At 48.5% G+C, this 16,576-nt stretch overlaps 1 protein-coding gene across 6 annotated transcripts in view; it reads left to right on the forward strand.

Moving 5' to 3' along the window:
- The window catches only part of LOC113984311 (calcium-binding protein 1), a 72,493-nt gene that overhangs the window by 30,956 nt on the left and 24,961 nt on the right, over positions 1–16,576 (forward strand). For 2 of the 6 annotated variants that reach the window (XM_039384126.1, XM_027714231.2), the window contains exon 2: positions 15,270–15,446. The exons of 3 other annotated variants lie outside the window; for them this stretch is intronic. In XM_039384126.1, coding sequence (XP_039240060.1) covers positions 15,270–15,446 — 177 coding nt within the window. Of the gene's footprint in view, positions 1–10,284; positions 10,520–15,269; positions 15,447–16,576 lie in introns of those variants that run through there. One more of the 6 variants, XM_027714236.2, reaches the window with a different exon arrangement.

Here is a 16,576-nt window from a genome sequence, read left to right on the forward strand (position 1 = left end):
ACTGACTTTTGGGAGTAGGGTCTAGTAGATCCCCCTTTACAGAGGACTTGTGGATACAAGCTGGGGAACTATAATTTAGGATGCACAAAGAGCTGGTTACAGGAAGAGGTATGTGAAGCTTTTTTATTTTTCTGTAGTGATATCAAAATCCTGGGGTGAATAAAGGCCCAAGGAGACGATGTATGGAAATTCTGTCATGGAATGGAATTATATAAATTTTGTTTCTGTGAATGAAGAAACAAATGTGTAAAAATATGCATGAAGCTTTGAGACAGGCAAGGACTTACACCTTCAGGAGCCCAAGCTGCAGCCTGGGCTGAGGCAGGATCACAGGCACAGAAGTGTCCAGGGTTGCAGTCTGAGGCTGCAGGTGCTGTAAGACCAGTCTGCTCCACGTTGGAATTAGAAGACAGCAACAGCTCGGCAGATAATTTATTTAATACAAGAACTTCTCTCCAGCCCACACAGCCCACTGTGAAACAGTTAAAACAGCAATTTTGCAGTACATAGGAGAGGAGCACAGTGATGCATATCTGCAGCAGCAGAGCACTGTGGTCCAGCAGCACCAGTATATCTCATCCCAGCTCTACAGATGTGGAACATCATCCCCCTGTTCCACAGTGGTGCAGGGATGTGGTCACGGGTGCAAACACTACAGTGGTACAGTCAGATACGCGGAAAAGATTGCAGCGATGGCTTCACGGAGATGTCATTGTTGCAGTAACAGCAAAAAGGAGCAGTTTGGGACTACAGGGTTGTGTCTGAGGGAGACAGATTTGTAGCTGTGCAGAAAAAAAGACGGAGTGAAGGCAGAAGCGCCGTGTTTATATAACCAGCACAGCAATATAGTGCACTGTGGGTGTGTACTCCGGGAGAATGCTAAGATACTGCCAGGATACAGGATGCAGTGATATTTTATTAATTAGGCTTATGCTATATTGGTGCAGTGATGCTCTAATGTAATTAAGCAATAATACTCTTCCAGGATATTTTACCATTTTGCAAATGAGTGGTACATGAATTAACAAAAGTAGGGTAGTGTAATGATGTATTAAGTATAAGCCAGGATGTCATCTCAGTGTAATGACATGTTTGCACGCTGGCTCAGGCGGCAGTTGCAGGAAAGCACTGTGCTGTGGAGTTTATAACCGGGTTAACATGCAGTGCCTGCAGCTCCCCGTGCCTGGAGAACACGGCACTGACGATGCGGTGGTGTGGTAACGCAATCCCGGGGCAGAGCAGAGATGTGATATTGGTGCCATGCAGTAGGAGTTTGGCAGTGCACGGGTGCGATAATTGTGTAGTGCTGTAGCCTGACAGAAGAGTTTAGCAGTCTACTGATGTAGTAATACAATATTGCAGACGGGAGCCATTCTATACAGCAGTGATTGCTTCTGGTGTGATATTAGCAAAGGGCTGCGCGGATCTGACAGCACCATCCCGCTGTACCAGAAGGCAGCGAGTGAGGTGTTACCACTATGCCGCAGTTTTGGAAGCACGGCTGTGACTTAGCAGGAGAGCAACGCCACGCACCTGGTGACAGAGTGCACTGTGAGTATGGGCTGGCTGTATGTGGGACAGTGGGACAGCAGTGTTTTAAAGTAGCCCTGCAGTGACAGGAGCTCAGTGCAGTGCGAGAGCAGTGCAGTGACTCACGGGTGTAGTTGGCAAGGGATGTGTGTGTGATAATGCAGCAAAGTGGGAAAGTGGTGAGGAAGGGGAGCGTGGGGAGGATGTTTCATATAATTTTGGCCTGATAGCAGGATAGTGTTGGATTGGCCAAGTGATAAAGGAGTGTTGTGGAGCACAAAGGAGCGTGCTATCACCCCTGCAGAGCAGAACATCTTGAGGGTCCTGTAGTGTCTGTAGCGTGGCTATGGATCACAGTTTAGCAACAGTGCAGTATCGAGCAGTCGTTGTCCATAACAGCAGAGGAGCAGTGATCCCTCGCAGCTGGGGTGGCAGTGAGGTGGCAGCCTGGCAGCAGAACACTTTGTTATTGTACGACCCTAGCAAAAGCAGCACAGAGAATGGGACAGCAGGGACCGCAGTGCAAGTTTTGTGGCATTCCCGGGGCAGCAGTGATGTGGCCGCAGTGCCCACGGTGCAGCAGCAGCCTGGCCCCGGGCTCACCGCACGGCGCTGTGCGAGGACTGCGGCACAGAGACCCGCCGGTTCTCCTTGCCTCATCCCTCCTGTGCCACACCACCGGCTTAGCTGGCACCTTTAAGAAGAGCTTTCTCCGGGCCTTTGCTATGCAATATTAATTTGTAAGTGATCCTGCTGTGTGAGACCTGAACATTTTCAGAGCCGTTTAACTTTCACACCCTGCCTGACTGTTAAATTTTTCAGTGAAGTGATTCCCCAACAGTTTTCTATCAATTGCCTCTGTACCATGCCTGGTAGCATGGGGATCAAAGGGGTCAAACAACGGCGTAGAGAATAATGAAATATTTACAGAGTTCTGCTGTTAGCACTATGGCCAAAGGGGCTTTTGTATTTCTATTTGTACAGGGAGTTTAAAGCCTCTCCTGTGTGCACCATCTCCCATTCCTGCTTTAATGTCAGCGTCCACATTACCATTAAAATAGGGAAAGAATCTTTCTGCATTTCCTGTAAAATTTTCCTTTTCTTGTCCTGCTGCATCTTCCTTTACTCTTGAGCTTTAGTTCTTCCTAACTGGCTGTAACCAGGATGACAGAAGCGTCCCCGTTTTGGGACAGGAGGTGTCCCCAAGCTGCCTGAGTGGAAAGCAGGTATCAAGAACATTCTCCTCTAACCAGCCAGGAGCAGGTAGGGGAAAAGCGCCTTGTCCAGCCTCTCCCCCTTCTGGTCTCCTCATCTGCAGGATGGCCTTGTTCCCTCCCATGGCTTTGGCTTCAGCTGATTCTAACGAGAGATTTGCCCAAGAGCAGTCACTGCATCAGGACTTCTCTTGGAGCTCCACCCATGGAAAGCCAGAGAGTCCCGGCCAGCCCCGCCGAGGGAGAGTGGCTCCAGGGCTCAGTAATGGAAGTTTTCAGCTGCCCCTGTGTATTAGCGAGGGAGGCTGCAGCGTGTTGGGCAGCGCTGGAGCGGTGACACCAGCGATGGAAACTCTCGTGTGGGGATGGCAAGGTGAAGGTGAAAGGTCTGAATTTGCAGGTGCTCGTGTGCTGTTTTATACCTGTAAGGCAGGTGAAGCAGTGGCGTGTCAGGGCTCATGGCAAACTGAGACAACCTCTAACAGCTGCTCGTTTACACTGTTAAATCAGTACAGTAATGTGGGGTGAACAGATTTCTGGCTCAGCATGACCGACCGCCGTAGTGATGCTGGTCCCGTGGCGCAGTCTTGGCTCGCTGGTATGGAGCGTGGGTGCACGGGTTAGGAGGCAAAAAAATCCCGGAGAAACGCCGTATCCTGCCCCGACTTTCCCCCCGTGTTTCATGGCACCTCTGAAGGCTTGTACCGGCCGCAAAAGGGTCCCTGAAGGGAGAGGGAAGGGTGTCCCCGGGGCCGCAGGGGACACTCCCGTGGCCGGCTGCTGCCGGTCCCGCCGGGGCTCCCCGGTCGCGCCGCTCTCTGCCGCGGGGCTCCGGGGCAGCGGCGGACCCGTCCCGGGCTCCGGCGGCCCCGGGGCGCCCCCGCGCGGCCCGTCCGGCCCGTCCCGGGCCCGCTCCCCGGGCCGCCCGGTGCGTGTCAGAGCCGGGAGAGTCCCGTGCTTGCCGTGATGTAGGTGCCAGGTGCGTGTCACAGGAGTCCGGGTACCTGCGCGGGGCTCGTGCGGCCTCCGTGCCTCCATCCCTGCATGAGCTGCCACAACCCATGTCCGTGCATGTAGCCTGACATAAAAAGCCTTCGTATACATGTCTTGTCTATGTACACACAGCCTACTCGTGCAGCCTCTGCTAAATCTCCTGTGTGGCTAATACAACCACCTCTGTACACGCTTATGCACCCCTGTGCTTAAAGCATCGACCGGCGTATGCGCACGCCCCTGCTGCTGACACCCGCCACACCTTCCAAGGTATGTCTCGTGTTTTCTGTATGTAACAAACTCGGACACAGAGAAACATTGTTCCACTCGAGCACATCCACTCGGCTCCTCCCGTTCGCAACTTGGAGGAAAATTTATCACATTTATTGCTTGTAAAGAGCTTGAGGGATGTGAGCCAGACGTACAGAATCACTGAGGGGCAATGGATAAGCCTCCTGCCTGCAGCGGGTCTGCCAGCAAACATTAATCTTTGTCAGTGATTTACTTTTTAAACAAATCTGTTTTACAAGGCTATAGAAAGACATCAAAATAAAACCAAGCTAAGAGAACATTCATTAAATATTCCGTTCATGAAATATACAGCAGCATGATCTAATGCACTGAAATACACAAACCTTCTGGTTAGATTCAGCTTATCTTTGGAGAGGAAAGACGCTTTCAATGATAAATTAATCATCATGTAAATCAGTTCACTGTCCATTCCATCAACCTTTGGCACTTTGATTTTTGTTTTGTGCAATACTGGGTGTCATCACAGTGTCGGGGAAGTTTAGCTTTAGCTTTAGTGGCTGGGCTGCAGGTTTGTCAGCTGAATTAGCTGTGGTTCTTTGTAGCATTCCAGCTTCAGTAACTGTTTTTCCCCGACGAGTCCATGAGTGGTATTGATTTCCAATAACAAGCAGCTATATGGTGTGCATCCAGTAAAAGACGCCTAGCTAACTTTGGGCTCCCTTTCAATAATCCTCTGACATTCCTCTGACCTTAGAGAGCAACAGCAGTGCCAATGAACTTGAGTAATCCTCCAATTTCAATCAAATGCCTTGCTTAAGGATAAAGACAAAAGCCTGTCCTAGCTTGTATGGTCATATTTACTTTTCTAGTACCTTCTGCACCAGCGTAAGACCATGAACTCAACATTCTCCATGAATGAAATCGTTAGCAATATTCTAATATTTCTTCCACCCATTCCTCCCCTAATGTACTTTGCATCTTGCAACCATCTTTGGAAAGAATACACAGCATTGCTTCATCCCACACAGACAAAAGACATTCTCTGTTCTTGGAAGGAAACAGGCAACCGTGTAACATTGTGAAGCATCATGTCATAACAGTTGAAGGCAGGAAGTAGAAAACCTCCAGCAACCCCCTGTATTCTGCTGAAATAGTATGCAAAGGGTTTAGGTAGTTTGGGACCAGCTGTGTTGAGATATAACCAGAGACCTTGTCCTGGGATGTGGAGTTTGGTCCCTCTAAAGATGCTGTCAGATCCTTACTCAAACTAGAAGTGAGGTGGATCTCGCTTTCACAGTGGTGTACCTCACGTAATGCTGCAGGGTTGGTTTGGAGTATTGGTTGGTTGGTATTGGTTCCCAGATCTCTGCTCAGCTGATGGTCATCCACACTTTCAGTAGCACCTCAGTGTGCCAGCCCAACACTGACCCTGTCCCTCTTATCTTGAAAGAGGTGAGGAAGGCAGGTAGAATTACCTACTTTTGCAGTAGTCCCAGATAGACAGAGTGGCACACAATTCTCATATTCTGGAGCAAAGAGAAAGGACCATGTAAGGTTTGCTTTAAACAACCTCTGTACTGCATATACGTGACAAATTCTCTCAGGAGCTTCTGAGCTGTCAAGCTTGTACTTGTCTTTTTGTAGCCCATTGATGATCTTCAGGATCATCAGCAGAAAATATCCACAGCACATTGTGTTCTGGCCAACACATCTCCTGCGTAGGGACTTGGAAGTTGGGCTAATGCAAAATACGTGGACCAGATCTGCAGGGAAGGTGTCAGGAGAAGGCACGTTCCCATCTATTTTCATCTAATGTAGAATGAAGCCAGCTATTTACAAACAGAGCTGTTCCAAACAGAAGTTGACAGACAGTCCAGGTTTTGGAAAATGGAAAGGGATGGAAAATATCCTTGGTCTTTTTAATAACCTTTCTGTTGTTTGTGATTGAATATGATCCAATTGCTCTAATGGAGGAGAATATTATGCACAGCATGAGTCAGCAACACTTTCTTCTTGGAACAGCTGACAGCAAAGAAAGTTCCCAAACTCTCTGCAGAAATATTCCTCCCCCTAGATGAGAATCTGGACTGCATCCACCAATACCTGCTGGTGCCTCCCCTTGAGATGGACCTGTACGTGTCTGGCTGGAATATGGAACCATCCGAAGTTCATTCGAGGTCAGAAGACACAACTCGATGTGCAACAAAAGCACTTGGGAGCTGATGCAGAAGAAGAGAGGGAAGTCAGTCACGGAAGTTTGGAGTGCCAGGGCATGTTCCAGTGATCAGGAGCTTTGAAATGAGGCCCTCGACAGCACTGGCACCGGGAGGATGTTACCTATTCCAAATGCTTAGTCTCATCTGAGGTCAGCCAGTAATCAAGATGGGTTGTTTCCTGTAAAATACAAATCTACAGCTACCAGCTAAAGGGTGATTGGGAGCAGATTTGAAAGCTACTAATTAGTATATGCATTCTCCACTCTGGGATAGGAAAAAATAGACCAAAAATTCCCCCATTAGAATAAATTAAATAAGGTGGCATATCTTAAAATACTAAATGTTTGAAGCATGCAACGGGCTCTTAGTAGAGCTATGGACTTCAGTGAAAAGATGCTAGGAATGAGTTTTCCCTGCTCTACTACATACTCCCCACTACCTATCACCCTGTTGCACTGTTTGTGTTGTGCTGAGAACAGCCATCTGAGGTAATGTTCCAGCAAGTGAAGGATTGTGCACTGAAACGGGCCTGGCATCAGAACAGTCTCACTGTACAAATCCATACTGCCACTGGAAATTTTTGCCAAGAAAAGCTATAGTTTGATAAGCAATCCCAAGCTTCATATTGACTTTTATTCTTTCTGTTGTGTCTGTTGGATATTTGCTGCCACTGGATAAAGTTCCTGGCAACTGCCAAGTGATTAGCTATGGTGGGATCCAACATTTTCCTATGAAATGAGCATTTCTGCCAAAGGTGCCAGCCCAAAGCACAGCACTGCTGCTTTTTAAAGAATCCAGACATATTAAACCACCTAAATCATTCCTTGTTCAATGCCAAGTTGCCCAGCCTTCTTCCTCCCCTGTGCTCAGGTCAGTCACTGTGCCAAGTGCTTCTTTCCTGTGAGCCAAGACCTCACTCTGTGCCAAGCTGCATCCCCTGAGGTCTCTGCTCTCCACCTGGGACCTCAGGGGAGAGGAAGGGGTGCACAAACATCAGCAAGACTCGCATTTCACAAAGTTCCTACCAATTTTTAGAAAGTTTACGGCAGAGCCCCAGACCTTAAAAGAACAGTGTGATTGCCACAAAGAACAGTGTGGGAAAACCAGTATACATGCATGTGCAGCCCTCCCACACGCATACTGACTACCCCAGATATAGGCATACCCACAGATCAGCACCTACACACAAATGTTTTTGACACACTTATTCTCAGCATCCTGTTCTCTTACAGCAGCCTCAGTTGGAGGAAGGGAGAAAATATGTTCCTTCCAACCTAATCTTCTAATGACCTTTCTGCCAACTCCACTTTCCTGCCTATCTCTAAGCTGCCCGTGCTGGTGATGGGAAGAAGATCCCATTGTAGAGAGTGATTTTCCTCCTCAGAGCTCAGCAGGGTCTGTTTGCTAGATTGAGGTGCCCCTTGCAGCTCCACTAGAATTCCTGCAGAGTTGAAGAGTTGCGCTGCAAACCTCGTACAAGTGGGCTCCCGTTGCCTCTTCCTGGATTGCGAAATCCCTGCCAAGCCTGGCAGCAGGTCTCAGCCCTCACTCTGCCCTGCAGCTGCCTGGAACTGCAGGGAAGAGAAGCTGGAGAGCAGGCACACGCGGCGGCGTGCCATGCTGGCTGGATCGGAGTGCTCTGGGACAAGCTCATATTTAGAGGGAGACCATCTCAACTTTTGTTGAGAGGCTTTTAGAGCTCTGTGAGACACACTCCACAGCTGTCTTCCAAAGCTGTCCCACAGCAGTCTGGGGGCTGTGATGGATTCTTCTGGCAGGAGATGTCTGACTCCCTTGCTCCACTCCCTCTCTCTGGGAGAATGGGGGAGATGGGCACTTCTCAATTGCAGGGCGTTCCTGGCCTCCGTGCTGCCTGTCAGGGTGAGATTCATTAGCAGCAGGAAGGCAATTCTCTCTCCTTTGTGCTCTGGAATTGAAGTCGTTTGTCTCGGGAAGGAGCCCAGGCGCCTCACTCGCTGTGTGGCAGCTTCTGCTCAAGGGAGACAAGCACTTCGTCAATAAACAAGGAGCCTGGGGAATGGCTGCAGCTGACAGGGGACATTATTAATGACTGGCACTTCTTCGGAGGGTAGATCAGCCTCCCATTAGCTGCTTTAAGAGAGGAAAGAGAAACAGAGCTAAAGATGGCAGCCTTAGAGGAGCTGGGAGTTTCGGCATCCTGCAAATTTCCCTGCTATGAGGCCCCCCGGGCTGGCACAGCCCCCCGAGGAGTGACTGTGTATTTCCCCAGCATTAGGAGTCTTCAAACTGTGACAGCAGGAGACAGGCCCAGCTCAGGAACAGTTTCACTTCCCAGTCTACTGTGAGTGGGCTCTGCTATGGAGGTCTTCCAGAGCAGAGCTTCCCCATCCTCTCTGTCCCTCTCTCAGTCTGCCCTGGATTGAATGAGTGTCTTCCAGCATCTCCTGCTGCAGCTTCCTGTTTAGGAGCTTCTTTGTGTAGCTCTTGCCCAGGCCATACAATGAAAAAAGCATTGAAGGGATCTGAGAGGAGGCTGTTCCACTGCCTTCAGTCTTGGAAAGTGGTTGGTACAAGGAAGAGCAAGAAACACCATTCCCTATGGCCATGCACTTCTATCTGTGACTGGAACTGGAGAAGCTGTTGACTTTTGTCATAGTTGGACTCCTAATATCATCTCCTTAGGTGGAAGAAGCCTCTAAGCTCTAAAGCAACTATTGATTCACCTCACAATCGTACTTAATTTGCCACAGCACCATCGGGGTGGAAGGAGAAATCCCTGCTTTGTTGTGACATTGACAGTTCATCCTTCTCTATCCTACAGCCCCAGAGCTGCCAGACAGTGAGTCTTTGGCTCCTACACAAAAGCATGTGGTGCAAGTACTCAGCCTGTGGCTTAGGCCTTTGTTGAAGCTTTTGTTTGGAACCACACTCACAAAGAAAGTTGTGACAGTTCTCAGCTGAACACCTGAGTGTCCAACCAGGCTGCTGCACGGCAAGTGTCATCTTGGTCTTCACAGTTCTTGAAAGAGGTAGCTTTTCATGCCACGGCTTCTTATCACTGTGGAGCTGCGTCTATGGTGGCTCCACAGCTTAAGGTGCATTTGCTATCCTGTTCAGAGCCAGTTGCCTGAGTGTGATGATGAGTTTCTGTGCAATTTAAATCTCTTTTCAGATTGAATGCTCTTATGCTCATCCTGAGATTAGAGGAAAATGTACTGGGGACTCATCCCTTTTCTTCTGGAGATTATTCTGTTACCACAACAGGCATAAAGTCCAAAGTTTAGACTTGGCTCTAGGTTCAGGTGCTTCTTATTTATTCCAGGACTTGAGTGCTTGGAAAGGGAATGGATGGATCTGACCTCCAAATTCTTTGCTTCACATTTTCTTGGGGCTGTTCAGATTTAGGTGTGAGCCCATCTTTGGCAGACTTGTGCAGGTTAAACTGCCTATTGATTTTTACTTGCAGAAAGCTGGAAAAACTTTGCCATGAGACTGGCTCAAGGTCTCTCCCTTGTGGTTAAAAATTACTGTCCTGAGGCTGAGCGTTGTAGGGTCCTGGGACTGCTGTCTCCATACTTGCTTCCACCATGGAGGGAAAAAAATCAGTCACTTCTAGGTCTGCTGAAATTTATAAACTGAAACAGGTCCCACCCAGATAAATGGTCCATTTCTGTTCCAAAACGAGCTCTGGATTCTGCTCCAAGCCCCTAAGTGGATTGCCTTCTGGCCAGCCTAGTGCTCTGGTGATTGAAAAGCCAAGAGGAGTTAGGAGGGGGGTGGGTAGGGATGCGATGTTCAGCGGCTGTGTGGACCCAAACTAGCTGGATTCACTGAACTCATCACTGAAATCACTTCTTGCCTTGCCTCTGTTTTAATTCTCTCTGAAACAGCCCTCTCCTATGAGTGAAACAATCTTGTCTGCAGATTGAGGGGGGTGGGAGGGATTTGAACATTAATCTGATGTAGATTATACATCCGCCTCCCTCTCTCTCCCCTTCTCACTCACTCTCTCTCTCCCTCTCTCTCCCTCTCTTTCTGTCTGTTTCTCTCCCCTCCCTCTCCTTCCTGCTTCATCTCTTCAAGAAAGTGAACATAGAGTAAAATACGGAGAGAGAGAGGCAGAGAGAGAAAAAGCTCCCTGAAGAGGGAAAGCCCCAGCAGCCAGTAGCTGTTTGGATTTGCCTGGCGCTGCCTTTCTTGCTTTGCTCCCAAGGAATACCTTTAATGGGATCAATTGCTTCAGTTCCTTTATAACCAAGTCCAACGGAAAGGCAGCCTCAACATATTATGGGCAACTGTGTGAAGTCTCCACTGAGAAACCTCTCTAAAAAGGTATGTTCCCTGAATCAAAGTGCGCTGTGCATTTCCAGCCCTGCTTCTTGGGATGGGTGACATTGTGGGCAGATGGGAATGGGAGGTGGGAGAAACACAGAGATGTGTACAAAGGGTTCAGCTCCATTCACCAGACTTTTTGTGTAAGAGCTGCTCTTGCAAGTGAAGCCATTAGAGCCCAGGACACTGAGAGCCATAACGTGTGTAAATAAACATGTGTGCAGGCTTGTGTACCGCTCAGTGTGTGTGCACAGCTGTCCTCTCACTAGGTGCAAGCATGCGCTTGTTGATGTGCACAGTGTGCTGGCACACTTCTGTACAGGCATCTTGATGTGTGTGTGCACGTGTGTGAGTTTGTGCGTATGCACATGTGAGTTTGTGTGTGTGCACATGTGTGTTTGTGCTTGTGCAGGTGTGTGAGTTTGTGTGTGCACGTGCTTCAGCTGAGGTACCTGCGTGAGCAGTCACGTGTGTCATGGGCGTAGGGACGTGTATCCACGTACGTGTGAAGGGGCACATGTCTGCGCATGTTCTCGTTGGTGTGGAACAGTGTGCACACCTCTGAGCCCATCTGAAGTGTAAGTGTGTCCTCAGCTCTTCACGTCTCCACATACACATCCTGAGGGGCGTGAGCAGGCGTGCAGTGTTTGCTGTGAGTGCGTAACGGGGGAATTTGTGTGTGCTGCACTCGTGCCCCTGCTTGTACCGTGCTGTGTGTGTGTGGACACACCCACCTGCTAGTGGGTGTCCTCACAGGAGCCTGTGTGGAGCCATGCATGTGTTTTTCTGTCTATCCATCCTTGTGCATGCACACATCTAGTTTTGTTGGTGTGTGTTTGGGCACAGAAGCATGGTTTTCTCTGTGCTCTCTTGGTCCATGCGTCTGTTTGTCCGTGGATACACTGGGCCCTGGCTGCCTGTTCGTGCATCGTGTTGCACGTCAGCATGGCCCCTGTGTCTCCATGCTTGGGCCCAGCTGGACTTCATCTGTGAGCTGCCACGTGTATCTGTTAGGCTTCAGCCCACAGTCTGCTCTGTGCTGAGGTTTTACAGTGATCCCAGGATGAATTTGATTCAGGAATGATTCTGCTGGTAGGGACAGGATTGAAATGGGAATGACGTGCCCCAGAAAACTTTCTTGTTTGACTGAGGAAGATCTTACAGCACTGTGTACCTGTCAGTCACACGGTTCTCAGCTGGCATTGTTGCAAATCTAACAGCTCAGCAAAAAGCTACACAGTTCACTCCTCATAAATTAAAAAGTTATGCTGAGCATCCAGAGTATTGCAATGAGGAGCTGCCTCTGTGGAGACCTTGACGACAGTGAAATCCCACTGCCATCAAGATCCCATCCTGCCACCCAGGAGATCTTGCCACCCGGGAAAGCTCCTCTGGGAGGGAGATGTTGGGGAGAGGACCTCCCTAGCAGAGAGTTTCTTCTGGCTGTATATTTGCCTCTTCTGTGTAGAAACACAATTTGCTTGTTATCTCAACTTCTGTAAACAAAGCCAGTAATGGCACAGTGCTGCTGCGAGGGAGCTGGGATACATGAGGAGGGAATTCATCACCAAGCAGTTAGGCAGTGCTGAGACCAGTCCCTAGGTCAGGGTGACCTTCAAAAGAGGCAAAGGTAGTTGAGGTTCACCTAAATGTTGTGCATGTGAAAAACCAACTTGATTGCTTGTGGGTCACCTCCAACTTGGAATGAAAGGAGTTGGCTGCAGCTATGCTCAGCATGATCAAGGCAATTGCAATTAAAGTCTGACATGTGGCCAGGCTCTTGAATCAAAATGGATTCAGGAACTTATAAGCTCTGTGTCATCAGTCTTTTAGGTAATTTATGCTTTTTTTCCTAAAAGATGCTTCGAATAATGCAGTTTGTGCTTAGTTACAAGACCTGGGATGTCAGGACTGAACAGAGAAAGTTGCAAACTGAATTAGAGAATTTCTCAGACACTACTCTAGTGAGCCATGATTTAAGGCCTCGGGCACTCATCCTGACAGGTCGTGGGACTCTGATGTTCTTTTGATCATGACACACATGATTATAGTGGAGACTTTGCAAATCAGTCTTTAACATTGCACAACTTCACTTGGCTGTTTTATGATCCCAGTCATTTTTCTCAGATTCTTGGGCAAACTTATTTTGCTGAAATGTTAAAGAGGAGGGACTGTAGACAACATGCGGGAAAGCTGCTCTTGGGTGACAGTCTGAACTCCTGAACACATGATTTCAACCCAAATTTTGGGATTCACTCCCAGGCACCAGCTGGCTTGGTCTGGGCCTGGCTGACACCAGGATACCTTGCTTGTTCGGGTGGCAATGATCAGGCTTTGACTCCATGTTTCTGGTTGTCAGCTTCAGTTTCCCACTGTCACAGTGTCCCCGCAGTGATCCCGACAGCCATCCTGGCTGCCTTTCCCTCTGAGAGACACTGCAGTTGGGACAGAGGCCCCTCGTGACTTGCTGCTCTGCAACGTGCCTCTGATATGCAGGCAGGAAAATGAAGTGAATCCTGTTGTGTTTCTGCTATGCAGAAATTAAAAGCTTTGGCATCCAGGTCCCTTGCTTTGCCACCCTTCTCCACCACTTTGGCCATCTCTAAATCAGCCTGGTCCCTTCCTGCTCCACAATCTGCTTGTCTGACACAGCCAAGGGCCTGACTCAGCCAGGAAGGGTAGTGGTCCTTCACTCAGGGAAGGGACAGAGAAAGCCTGATCTCCCCAGTCTTGTTCTTGCACCCTCCTTGTCATCACACTGCTGTTTCCCCTGTAACGGGCAGCTGACATTGTTTTGCCCCACACTCATTCCACAGCTCCCTTCCCCACTCTGCTGGGATGTAGGAGGAACAATGGTGGAGGGAACTTGTGGGGATACTTTCAGGAGAACCTGTGAGACTGCTGGCAGAGGGAACATCAGATGCCATAAATCCTGCCTGCAGTGGCAGAGCAGGGCAGGGAGCCCTTGTTGGGATCTTGCTGAGCTGTGCATCTCGGTGTCCTGGCACCGTGGCAGGTTGTCTGGTCACGATCCTCAGTGGCTCTTGGCAACTGTTTTGTCAAACTGGCAGTCTCTATCTAGACAGAAAAATAATGGGATGACTATTATGAGGTACCACTCTGTGGCTTGGTAATAACCTCTACTGACTGGAAGGGTCGGCAAACAGGGATTTGGAGCTGTGGGGCTTTGCATCTTTTGTGTGGCTTTACTGGAATTAAACACAGAACTGATGTGGGCTATTTAAGTGATTCATATTATTTGGTATATTAAACTGAGAAATGTGTCAGGAAATAAAGCTGATAATTTTGAAAATACATTGCACTGATATCACAAAGCTGTGCAGTTCCACACAGATGCCTTGACATTTAGCTGAGCTAGTAATATGCCATTTGTGGATGGATGCTCATCTTTCATTTTTTTAAGGACAAGTGTCCTATGTGTCAGATTTAATCAGAGACAGATTCCTTCCTCAACCGTGACTGCAACAAAAACTCTTTTCTGCTTCATCATTTTCTTTCTCCATCGCTTGCTTTTTGAGTTGTTTTTGTTTTGATGCTTGATATTCACATGACATTTTACATGAGCAGATTGGTGTAAGACTGTGTACAAAAAGGCAAACTACAAACCATGCCTGCAATGTAATAGCACATGGCAGACACAGCAAGTAGACAGAATAGTCTCAGACAAGTGTGAATGGGGTGTGTGTGTGCGTATCTGGCCTTTTAGCCTAAAAAAGCACCTCAGGCTTTAAAGAAAAGGGTTAATAGAGACAATGACAATCGACAGAGCTTCTCTGATCACCCCTGGGAACACTGGCTATAAAAGTAGAATCATTCCTGAAGAGGAATCTGATGTATGATTAATGTTTATTCTGTAAAACCGAGGGTCCTGTGGGTTGTGTTGGCTTTTTATAGCTGCATGGGAATATCAGGATAAGAGGTTTTTTGCAGAGCCAGGGAAATGCATTTCTATAAAAGGAAAGCAGTGCCTCCTTATAAAATCCAGTGCTGGATTCTGTTCTGGAGCCCTAGCTTAGCAGGACGTGCGCACTTAGGAAAATGCGCAAATGCAAACACACAAAAATGTTGTGCCCGTGTCTAATCTCCACCTCGGGAGTGTCAGTGATTAGAAGAGGCCAGGGCAGTAACTGCCTGAGACCCTGAGGATGTAACTAATTAGTAGCAAAGAGAGTGTGAGCCTGCAGTTGGCGGAGCCACCCGACGCTGTAAACGGTCCTCTGATGGTACGATAAAGCGGGTGATACTGTGTTGCTGAAGTGTGAGGTGGAGCCTCCCGCAGTGGCTTTGTGCAGGCTCTGCCTGGTCTCCTGGGGATGCCCCGGCCGGCAGCTCCGCCCTGGGCACGGGCTGGCACACGTACTGTTGCGCTGGGCTGCGCTCGTCCTTGGCAGCTCATTCAAGGGGTCGTTAACTCTGGGGCTGATGTGGGAGCGCGGCGCTTTGGGCTGTGTCTGGGTAAATGTGAGCAGTGCTGAGAGTCTGGTGTCATTTCAAAGAGAAATTCTCCCAGTTGGTTGTACTTCTATCAGCTTTTGAAAGTGAACTCCCGGACTTACTGCTTCTGTGCAAATCCTAATAGCCCGGTGGGGGGGGGGATGCAGTGTGGACCAGACGAAGGAAATTCAGCAGTAATGTCTCTGCGAGGCGGTTCAGTAAAACTTCAGAGGAACGAGATGGGGAGGTAACATCCTCTGTTGTGTTGTTTGCTTGCTGCTGGTTGGCTGGGAAGATCCGCCATGACGAGAAGACGAGCTATAAGGCTGTCCAGACGAGCGAAGAGGGGTCGTCGGCTTGCGAGTACCAGGGTCCGCTCATGGTGCTGGCCCAGAACTGCGCCGTCATGCACAACCTGCTGGGGCCAGCATGCATCTTCCTGAGGAAGGGCTTCGCAGAAAACAGGCTGCCTGTACGTAAGTTACACCCAGCCGGGTGAGACACGCACAAAGCCACGTGGACGTGAGCCGGGGATGCGGATCCGTCCCCACGCTCCGTCTGCGTGGAGCTCTGAAACCCCCAGCCCTGGGTCTCGAGCGTCCCGGCTCCAGCTCCAAGTGCAAATACAGTCACAGGCAAATGTCTAACCTGAAGGATGCGCAGATAGACCTGTGCCTAAACACCAAGAAAGGAGGATCTAAAAATGCAGCTATGGAAGATAGATCCAAGCCTGCACTCAAGTAGTAGGAAGTGGACTCAGGAAGAGCCCAGTGCTCAAAGCAAGACATCCACCACCTCTCATTCCCAGAGGCTCAGATTAGCATTTAAGGCCTAAATAGCCACTTAAATGCAAATCGGGGCATCCATATTGGGAACAAGCTGTCCATATTTGATAGTATCCTATCAGTTTACAGTGAGCACCCTAGTACCAGCAGAAATAAGCAGACATCTTCCTCCTCACAGATACCCAAACACAATCTCTGGTGCACTGTCATATCCAGCCTGACACTGCAGCAATCTCAGCCAATTAACTGAGGAACATCAGGCTGTCCTCATATTTGCAAATAGTGCCAGGCTACCAAATGCTATTACCCTCCCACACACATACACAGATAAATAGCAAAACCATGTCTATCCATTCAGTCACACCTATAGTAACTATGTGTTCATATGCATCTAATGTGTGCATTTATATACAAACAAAAATATGTGCTTGTATGTAAATTAAAGTGTATGCACCTGGACACGTGAAAGATACATAAATACACACCCCAGTATTGTGTCTTTAAAAGAACGAAAACATATTTTTGCATCCAAACGTTCTACAGTAACGTGAATTTAAAGACATACAGAAACATATGATTAACATGTCTTTTATGGATATGTAAGAGTGAATATATGCATTGTTAGATATTCACAGGGCCTTCCATGTTCCTATAGTAAAACAAAGCTCACCCCAATTACCTGAGAACCAGAGTTTTCTTGCCTCTGTAAGAAACCTCTGTCTTAGTGTGTGTTGATGTGGTCATTTACAGCTGTAGGAGACACCTAGGTCTTTATTTCTGAAACCTCTTCTTCAACCAAAAACCCAAAAAAGAGTCT

This window comes from Pipra filicauda, unplaced genomic scaffold, assembly GCF_003945595.2.
Source record: "Pipra filicauda isolate LSUMZ 115617 unplaced genomic scaffold, ASM394559v2 scaffold33_size4404698_pilon, whole genome shotgun sequence".
NCBI classification, from domain to species: Eukaryota; Metazoa; Chordata; class Aves; order Passeriformes; family Pipridae; genus Pipra; species Pipra filicauda.